At 36.4% G+C, this 10,782-nt stretch overlaps 1 protein-coding gene across 1 annotated transcript in view; it reads right to left on the minus strand.

The window, feature by feature from the left end:
• The window catches only part of STK4 (serine/threonine kinase 4), a 77,680-nt gene that overhangs the window by 34,021 nt on the left and 32,877 nt on the right, over window positions 1–10,782 (minus strand). The window contains exon 10 of the mRNA XM_012657952.1: window positions 241–398. Coding sequence (XP_012513406.1) covers window positions 241–398 — 158 coding nt within the window. The remainder of the gene's footprint in view (window positions 1–240; window positions 399–10,782) is intronic.

Genomic DNA, 10,782 nt, shown 5'->3' on the forward strand with positions numbered 1-10,782 from the left:
AAAAAAAAAAAAAAAAAAGATGGCAAGTGAACAAAGGATTTTTAAGACAAAAAAAGATGCCACCAATTAGGGACCCAAGAACTGCCCAAACATCAGGAGCCACTGATGGGGACAATTATAGGAGACTCAAACTGCACAAAAAAAATGCCCAAGCACTTTCAGTGAAATGACAGAATTGGATGTGCAATATTGCAAATAACTTCCCCCTGAAGATAAAACCATTTATTTCCAACTACTTACAAACTCATAGTCTCCATCCTGTGGTACTTTCCAATCTGCAGAATTTTTCAGTGGGCCAGGCACACTTTTGCCAAAGCTGCTGATCTGGTTTTCCTTTTCTTTTTGTTCAAAATATTCCAGAAAAGATGGTTTTGCAGCCTGCATGGTCTCATCCCTTCCTGAAAACCAAGAAAAGTAAAAAGTGAAAAGGAATACTCTTACATTTTAGATAAGTTTAATAAATAGATCTATCTCCAGATGGGCTACAGTCTCTGGATCAATGGGTCTTTCTATTAGATAAAAGACTCCTTCTTCGAGAATCTATGAAACTACAAAAAAAGGCACAAATGCTCACTCAAAATATTTCTCATAGAATTTCAAGAGGATGCAAGGCCTCCCAAAATACACGCAAAATTTTCTCTGAGGTCCCTTTCTCTAGATAGAAAGACTTAGGTGATGCAATGATTCTGAGTAAGCTGCACATAATACATTTTAGGTCTCCTATAGCAAATAATTTCTGTAATCTTTAGACTGAAAACAGAGATGCAAGCGAAAGTATTTGTTTAGCATCTATCATATACACTATTCTCTATAGGCACTGGAATAGGATGACACAGTAGGATGACTTTCCTTGATAATCTCATGACCTAACTGGAACGATGACAAAAATATGCATAATTAAATCACGTTTCATCTACTCTATGAAATATCATGTAACTTTCAAAATACTATCTATAAATGGTTTACAATAAAATTAAAGGGAAAACAGGATAAAATATTACATATACAGTATAATCACAACTCTATAAAATTGTATGCATAGGAGAAAAAAAAGTCTGGGAGAAAATATATCAAAATGTTAACAGGGTTTGTCTCTGATAGTAGGACTATGGGTTTTTTTTTTTTTTTGAGAGACGGTGTCTTATGCTGTCTCCCTGGCTAGAGGGCAGTGGTGTCATCATAGCTCACTGCAACCTCAAACTCCTGGGCTTGAGTAATCCTCCTGCCTCAGCCTCCCAAGTAGCTGGGACTACAGGCACGCATCACCATGTCCGGCTAATTTTTCCATTTTTAGTAGAGACGGGGTCTCGGTCTTGCTCACGCTGGTCTCCAACTCCTGAGCTCAAGCAATCCTCCCGCCTTGGCCTTCCAGAGTGCTAGGATTATAGGTGTGAGCCATGGTGCCTGGCCACTGCAACTATAGGTGATTTTATTTACTTCTTTTAAACATTTTTTAAAGGAGATAGTACTAAATAGGTATTAAATAAATAGAATTAATGATGAGAGATACATGTGCCCAGATCTTGAAGGTTGGGTGGTTAGGGAGGACTGGTAAAGGGGAGCTTAAGTTGGGCCTCAAACCACCCTGGAGAACAGAATCAGCAGTTACCCCACAGCCGTTACCATGTAAGAGCAGAATACAGCAATTACTAGTTATTAGTAACAACAGCAAAAAGAATTACTTTACCTGGCATAACTTAAAAACCTAGCTAGCTGAGTTAAAGTATCTTTGTGCTTGTGATTAGTATTCTAACATGGGGAAACACAGAAGGTTTTGTTTTTTTTTTTTTTTTGAGACAGAGTCTCACTCTTTTGCCCGGGCTACAGTGAGTGCTGTGGCGTCATCCTAGTTCATAGCAACCTCAAACTCCTGGGCTCAAGCAATCCTTCTGCCTCAGCCTCCCGAGTAGCTTGGACTACAGGCCCGCGCCACCATGCCCGGCTAATTTTTTCTATATATTTTTAGTTGTCCAATTAATTTCTTTCTATTTTTAGTAGAGACGGTGTCTTGCTCTTGCTCAGGCTGGTCTTGAACTCCTGAGCTCAAACAATCTGCCTGCCTCGGCCTCCCAGAGAGCTAGGATTACAGGCGTGAGCCACCGCGCCCGGTCAACACAGAAGGTTTTTTCAGTGCTTTCCAGGAACATGTGGGTTTACACAGCCCTTTCCCACAATAACCAGGAAAAAGAACCAGAAGGTTCAGAGCCTTAAGAAGTAGACGGGTAGAGGGCTAGAAGATGACGAACAGCAAGTACTTCTCTTCAGGCATCCGTGTTCTATGCAATCTTCCTTATCTCATGACACGTGCCTGGTCAAGTTTCAAGCCAGCACCCTGACTACCTCTCAGACATTTGTCATCTTTCTCACTGTCACCACTGCCAAGTTAACAGCAGCCAGTTCCAGATTTGCCCACTACCAGATGTTGCCAATAGCTTACTACACTGTTGCCTCTCCACTTAGTGAGAATTAAACACAAAATTTGCTAGGATCAGTTAATGAGTACACGGTGTTTTGTGTGCTCTAGGTATGATGCTAGGTGCTTCTCATGTTTATTTTGTTTAATTGTTAAATTAAATTAAAGGTATTACTTCATAATATAGTTCTGTAGGAGCTACAACAAAATAAGACAGAGACAACTGTGCAGCAATGCTACACATAATCCTATGCATTAAAAAAACGTTGTTCAGAAAACCTCCCAGAGCCAGCAACTTCAATAGTACTGCCAATTGCTGACAAATATAGTATATAAAATATCCTGACAAGATACACCAACCAGCTGAACAGAAGTCCAGAAACAAAATAGAAAGTCCAAATGGCTATACAAACATTGGAATAGCTATTTGGAAAAAGATTAAATTGAATCTCCATATCATATCTTAAACCTGGAATACTCCAAATGTATAAAAGGTCTAACTGTAAAAATTAAAACCATAAATACTAAGAAAACATGTGCGAATGAAATTTAACTGTAGCAGAATGATTAGTTAAAAAGTTACATATATCAGGTTACCAAAAAGCTAAAGGTGATTTTGGAGGCAGCACAACAGAAAAATCCCTCTCTTGCAATTTTATGTTATGTATATTTTACAATTTTTACGTATATTTTACAATTTTTAAAAATCAGAAAAAAAATCCCTATCCTGCAGTTCAAAGATCTAGATTTTGGTTCTGACTGTATGTATGATTTTGAGAAAATCACAGGTTCCCAATCTGCAAAAAGAAGACACTAGGCCAGATTATTTCTAATTTCCCTTGTAGCTTTGAAAATTTTATGACTTGGCAGTTGCATAGGAAAACATATTTATGCCCTAGTTATTGATAACTATTCAAAAGAAGTAGTTCTTATCTCCAGAGAGATTATAATATTTGATGCCTTTAATCTAAAATACGTTACAACTAGATGTGTATGGGCATAAAACAAAGACCAGGCCACACTGAAAAATAGGGCTCAACAGTTTAGTGACAAGAATGTCTCTTGAGTCTTTGGATTTCTTTTTGTCATTGTTGGCTTGTTTTAACAGACGGGAGAGGTGATTCAAACTGTAATAAAGATATCATCTAGAGATGTAGGTGATAAAAATATTTCATGTAACTAAAGCAGAAAAAAATGAATGAATCAACTAGTAGGGGAAGCCACTTCAACTGGCAAAAAAAACAGTATATATTCAAAAACAGTTAGGTGATCCCTGTATTTAGTGATTCCAGAAATTAAATGCCTCCACCGTAATGATTCTTTCCTTATGTGTAAGGTTGCTTCACTGACGGATTAAGGTTCTGTGGAGGACACAGCATTCCTATCATGACCAACATTTCCTTAATAACACAATTAAACTGTAGCACCTGTTCTCAGTCTGATTTTATAGACAAGTAATAATTCTCAGTAAACAGATTTGTATCCCTACCACAATTAGTGTCTAAGATAAATTGTTTTCAAAAGTGGCCATGATAATATTCTCCCGTTATCTTCATCCCTGAGTTATGCCCTCCCACAATAGGCTGAGCTATCTAACTTGCTTTTGGTCAGTGACACAATAGCAAATGAATAGCAAGAAGAAACTAAAAATTATGTGTATTCTACTATAATGAAAATAAATCTGAGTGAGGCTGCAAGATGGTGAAATACCATGTGGAGAGGCCAGTCAACAGATGTCTCAGCTGAGGACTTCATAAATCAGCCAGGTGACTATAGAGCAGAGCAAACCAGCCCAGACTGGAAGAACTGCCTAGCTGAGTCCAATCTAATTGCCAACCTACAGAATCATGAATTAAATAAAATGGCTGCTATTTTAAGCCACTAAATTTTGGGGTCATTTGTTATGCAGCAAAAGCTAACTGATGCAGTCTAGTCTGTCTGACTTTCTGACACACACATACACACACTTATACACACCACCCTAAACCTACAAAAAGAGTTTCATTCTTTGGGAACTCAGGTTCAAATTCAACTAACATTTACTGAATACCTTCTAGATTTCAGGCTTTCTACTAGGTGCTTTCACATGATATTCCCATCCAAACTTTAGGACCACTATATAGAGAGGAAAGAGGCTTTGCATTTATTAGGCACCTACCAAGTGCCAGGCAATGTACTATTTCACTTAATCCTCAAAGAATTTGCCTAAGATTTCATAGCTAGCAATCAACAAGGACAGGATTTGAATGCCAATGATCAGGTTTTAAGTTTGGTGAACTGCAACTCATATTGCAAATTCTCTAAAATCAAAATAAAGATTCTTGACATGTTAGAAATGCCATTAAGTTAAGTGCAGAAAGAGTGAGGGAATGGAATTTTCCCAGTAACCTTATCTTCGAACTTTTCTTTCAGCACCCTTTAGCTAGATAGATGATCAAGTGTGCTGGACAGCAGCCTGACGGTGCTGAAAAGCATGAGAGAATCATTCCAAGATGATTAAAGGCCATGCTGTCCCCAGGGCTTCAGCTAGCCAGTGGGCTTTTTGTTTTGACTTGAGCTACAGTATTTTTTCAGATATATCCCAGGAAATGAAGACGTTCAGCTAAATGATAATACAAGAAACCTAAAGCCATAGGGAAAATAGACTGAGCAAAGAAACCAACCCTTGAAAATAGTCACATCTTGCTCTGATTCTTTTATCTGATGCAAGAAACACATGAACTCCTATACTATAACTGGCCTATTTTTTGTTGTAAGCAGCATTTGTCAAGCTAAACAGACAATCTGTCTAAGTCCACAGACAAAGGAGTGAATTCATAAGCAACTGTACCTTCTATTTATTTTTCTTTGAAAAATGCTATGCAAAAGCAAAAAGACTCAACAACCCAGATATCTATCGAGTGATGAACAGATAAATAAAATGTAGTATATCCATACAGTGGAACTATTATTCAGCAATGAAAAGAAATATTGGTACATAAAACAACATGGATAAACCTCGAAAACATTATGCAAAATGACAGAAGCCAGACACATAAAGCCACATATTGTATGATTCCATTTACATAAAATATCCAGAAAAGGCAAATCCATAGAGACAGAAAGTAGATTAACGGTTGCCTGGGAATCAGAGGAGAATGGGAAGTGACGGCTAACAGGATTACAGCTTTTGGGGGTGTGATCAAAAAGTCTGGAATTCAATAGTGGTATGGTTGCAATACCTTGTTAATGTCCTTAAAAAACCAACTGAATTCTACACTTTAAAATCGCAAATTTTATAACATGAATTATTTCTCAAAAAATAGTAAAGCTTTAAAAATTAGATTACAGTGATGGTTGTATTATACAACTCTGTGCCTACGTTAAGAACCACTGAATTGTACACTTTAAATGAGTGAATTGCATGGTATCTGAATTATATATCAATAACTCAGTTTTTTTTTTTTTTTTAAAAAAAGCAACAAGACCCCTTTCTTCTACTATTTGTTCTTATTTCTGGATTCATATGAACTACAGCACAATGTCAGGGTAGCTATAGGTGGGAAGGAGCTTGATGAAAGATTACAGCCCACTTTTCCACTGGAATGATTATCTACTAGACCTTAAATTTATGACCTTCCATCTCAAACCTTCATTTTCCAGACTGTCGTTAAGTAAACCACAATCGTCAATCTACTCTTTCCTTAATTGCTCTAATAACTCCTTTCTACCTAAATAGTAATTAATTCTGTTCAAACTAGAGAACTGGGCAGAGCCTGCATTTAGTTTTCTGTCTCATGCATGAATATTTGCAAGAAAAAAACACCAGTAATCACTCAAATTTTTTCTTCTGGCTTATAATGCTTTAATGTACACTCTTATCACATGCTTTATTTTTTTATCTAACATTGTTATGTGTGTGTGGTTTTTGCTTTTGTTTTTGTTACCAGATACTTAAGCACTTTACATTAATGAACTCACTTGACTGTACAAGTTATTATCCAAGTTACTGTGTGCGACCATAAATATTCCTTTATTTACATCCCAATGTTTTTGGAACCACTAAGAATCACTAGAATCATAAGTTACAAGATTCCCTGGAGCCCAGAACAACTCTTCCAGTTAAGCAGTTTAGTTTTGTTAATTGCCTCTAAGTGAACTAACTTGATTTCTGGGCAATAGTGTTCTAGTTGTTTTAATTCTGGCGAGCTGCAATATATCTATTCAAAAAGACCTAAATCCAAATTTCAAAGGGTTACTAACTACAGCAATAGGGGCAGCCCATCTAAAAAGATACAAAAGGTTCACAAGTGAGAATGGTTATCACAAGAATTACCTAATTGGTCTCACCTTTTACAGTCCTTTGAAACTTCATTATATCACTTTCCTGATCTTCACATATCCTATTACTAATAGAATCAAGTTCAAACTCCTTACTTTGGAATTCAAGGTCCTCCAAAATCCAGTCAACACCCACATATGCTTCAGCCAAACTGAATATTCAATATACATTTCTACCTTTCTGACTTTGTACTTGTCTGGAACATCCTTCCCCAGCCTTCCTGCATATCTGAGTCCTTGCCTTCCTCTTCACAAATCCTTTAAGACTTTTCTGTACCACTTACCCAGCATTTGGCCTAGTATTTCATTACCTTCATATGTAGAGGTCCTTTCTTCTAATTTAAGTTGTGTCATTATCAAATACCACTATCTGAAGCACCCAGGGTAATGTTCTATACATGTAAGGAATTAGAAAAACAGTTACTATACAGTAGGCCTGCTGTAAATATTAGATAATGATAATGACAAATGTCATCTTCCCCTTTTATTCTCCAAGTTCGCGCTCAGCAGTAAATATCTCTTTTGGTTTTTGTACACTACACGGTAATGACACACATAGTGACTACCTAATAAATACTTCTTGGTTGGCATTATTTATTTTTAACAAATACTGATTCCAAGTTGATATTTCTTAGAGCATAAACACTTGAAGAGAATCATCTCCTTTTTCTTTATAGATCCATTTAAATCGACATTTGAAAACGCATCTCTATTTTTTTGTTGGACAAAAGTAAGAAGGTCAGAATAGCTTCCAGGAGTGGGGAACCTGCGGCCTCAAGGCCACATGTGGCCCTCCAGATGCCCAAGTGAGGCCCCTCGACCGAATCCAAACTTCACAGAACAAATCTTTTTAATAAAGGATTTGGATTCAGTCAAAAGGCCACACTTAAGGATTGAGAAGGCCATATGTGGCCCCAAGTCTAACTTGGACTACGAAGAGAAATATATTCCACTAACTCATCAAGACTGACTTATCAACCTCTTAGGTGTAACAAAGTATATCTTTTGAAATTCTCTTTCCTTTGTTCTTTATTATTATTATTATGCTACTGCCCTCTCTTGGAAAATATATTTCCCCTATGGCTGTTGTTGGCTCTTCTTTTACCAATATACTATACTGGAGCAGCTATCTTTCCAAAAATATAGGCCTTGAGCCCTTCATCCAAGTCACACTGAGATCTGGTACTTTGATATCCTAATATGTGGTCTGGCAGGGTGTTCTGAATGAATTTTCAGGCACTAAGAGTCTGTGCTTTTTGGCTCATCCCAAAAGAATCAAGAATGTTAATGGTTTCCAAAGATAAAAGTGGGCCCAACATCTGGACACAATAAGAAAAACTGCACAAACAATTAGGATTTAATCTCCACTCTGGAAGGATGACCTTGAATTATTTATGAGAAAAGTCTAAGTACCAAGATGTCTGCTCTTCTACTGTAAACCTTACCCAGGAGGGAGCTTCTGATAAAATGCACAGTGAACCACAGCGATTATCTTTCAGAGATGGAAAAAATCCAGTTGGTAATAAATTTCACCGTATTAAGATAAGAGTTTGAAACTTTACAAAAGAAGGCTCATGTGGATTCAAAGTCTGGCCTTCTTTAAAATCTGTCATCTTGTATTTTGAGCTATTTAACAGATTCTCAAAAACACATATATTATTGCCAAGGAATTTAACACACACACACACACACACACACACACACACTCCCTCTCTCTTCTCGGCACATTGGTAAAAATACGTTACTGAAACTGACAAGCGGTCTTCCTTTAGCTCAACCATTTTTATGCCAGCACTGAGACACACTTGAGATGACACTTAGAAAATACTATTAATACCAAGAGTAAAAACAAAAAGCATAGTTATCAAAAGAAAAGGAATTAGGATGAAGAAAATTGGCCCTGGTTGAAGGAATGTTTAGTTCAATGAAAAAACCACTCTCATACAATAGAAGACTCAACAAATACTTATTAAAATACCTACCATTTTGAGCATTTATCCACTAAGTATTTTACATATATTATCTGATATCATCTTGACAAGAACTACAAAATCAGAACTTTTATGCCCTTCAGACCAGGAAACTGAGGTTCAAAAAAAGAAATAATTTGACCAAGGAGACTCAGTTTATAAGACTCTGAGTCAAGTTTCAAGCCAAAGACTCTGAATCCAAAAATCAGTGCTCATTTCTCTACTCCCTTTCCCTTCTCTTGCCTTTACTCAGATATATGATTCCAACAAAACCAAATGATTTAAGTTGTAGCTTTGGTATGTATAACTGCACTGATGCTATCTGAAACTCTCCTATAATGCTGTGAATGGCAAACACACGTGGACACTTAATATTCTCTGATGATCGTTGTTAAAATCCTGAAAAGATCAGAAATTGGACAGAAGGCTTTTGTGGTAAGAGAAGTGTTAACATACTTCAGTACTTTATGTCCTAATTACTTGCAAATGCTATAATCCAAGTCAGAGAGAGAGAGAACACAAGGGAGGCAATATTATAACAACCCCCTTCAAACAACTCCAGGTGTAAAGAAAATGGGCTGTGAGTCAAGAATTTCTACGTTATGCAGCTCTGAAATTAGTATCTGATGGACAGTGTTGAAATAAAATCATTTCAACAAGAGCCTGGCCTTTAACTTGCTTTTAACATGAAGAAACTCACAGCAACAATAGGTGCCTTCATGAAACTTAGGACCCTCTGGGGATCTATAAATACATGTTTTTATATAACACTATCTCAGTAATTTAACTAAAATATGCTTTTCAGTTGCCCTAACTTAATTATGCCACTATGTTTTAAAATTCTTTTCCAAAGAGGTTAATGTGGCATTGCTCTAGAGGAAAAATTAGAATTTTATTAACTAAGCACAAGTTTTAAAGAGAAATCATCTCCTCACTTCCTTCAGTTCACTGAGTCTAATTTAAAAGGCTTGAGTCAGGAGAAAGAATCATCCAATTAGCAATCCAAGTTCTGCCGCCCACTGGCCTATTAAGCCTGCAGATGCGATGGGGAGACCAGCTCTCTAATGCATCTCTTGGGAATGCAGTGAGGACAAGAAAATCATGACATTATACCCAATGAGTCTTGAGAGGGAAAACCACTACATGTCAAATCTTTAGCAGATGGGTACACATTGTAAGTGACCATCCTTTGGCCAGTCATTTCCTCATATGTGGCAAATGTATTTAACAGCTAACCCACAGATTTGTGCAAATCAAGCTACCTCAGTTGTTCCAAAATGTTTTTGATTATCTCTGCCTCTGAAAAAAATCTTTTTTTTTTTGCTTTCAAATATATAATTTACTTACAAAAATATTTTAATAATGTTTTTGAAAGCCTGGATTCTTTCTACTTCTAGTATGAACTAAATCTTCTCACTTTACTTCTAAATATTAATACCCTATTTGATAATGATCAAATAAAACACGAGAAATTCTCTTCCTTTAAAAAAGATGTTCTGCTTCAGAATGCACAATAGTGAAACTTTTTCTGCATATTAAGACACAAAAAAGGGAAAACATATAACATAAAACAAAAATATGCACAAAATTTCATCATTTTTATAGCACTACTAATGGTATTCAGTCCCAATATATTGCTTTGGATGGCATATATTAACAACGATAATTAACATTTTCCCAAACCTCTATGATACACTCGATTTTCTGAAGCACATATTTCTACCAACATTAATGACAGAAATAATACCTAAATCGGTTAGTGAAAACCAACAACCTCAAGATAGCATTTTATTAGGAAACTCTTAAGAGAATCCCTCAGTTTTTGAACTATCCCAAATTAGCCATAAAAATCAATAATGTTGATTTAATCATCAGTGTTAAAAGCAAAAGGTTTTTAAAGTTCGGCATTTGTAATAGCAATAAAAATTATAAAGTATCTGAAAATAAATTTAACAAAAAGATCTAAAACATCTTCGTGGATAAAATTATAAAGTTAGGCGAAGCATGGTGGCTTATGCCTGTAATCCTACCACTCTGGGAGGCTGAGGCGGAAGAATCACTTGGGCCCAGGAGTTTGAG

This window comes from Propithecus coquereli, unplaced genomic scaffold (assembly GCF_000956105.1).
Source record: "Propithecus coquereli isolate 6110/MARCELLA unplaced genomic scaffold, Pcoq_1.0 Scaffold566, whole genome shotgun sequence".
Lineage (NCBI taxonomy): Eukaryota > Metazoa > Chordata > Mammalia > Primates > Indriidae > Propithecus > Propithecus coquereli.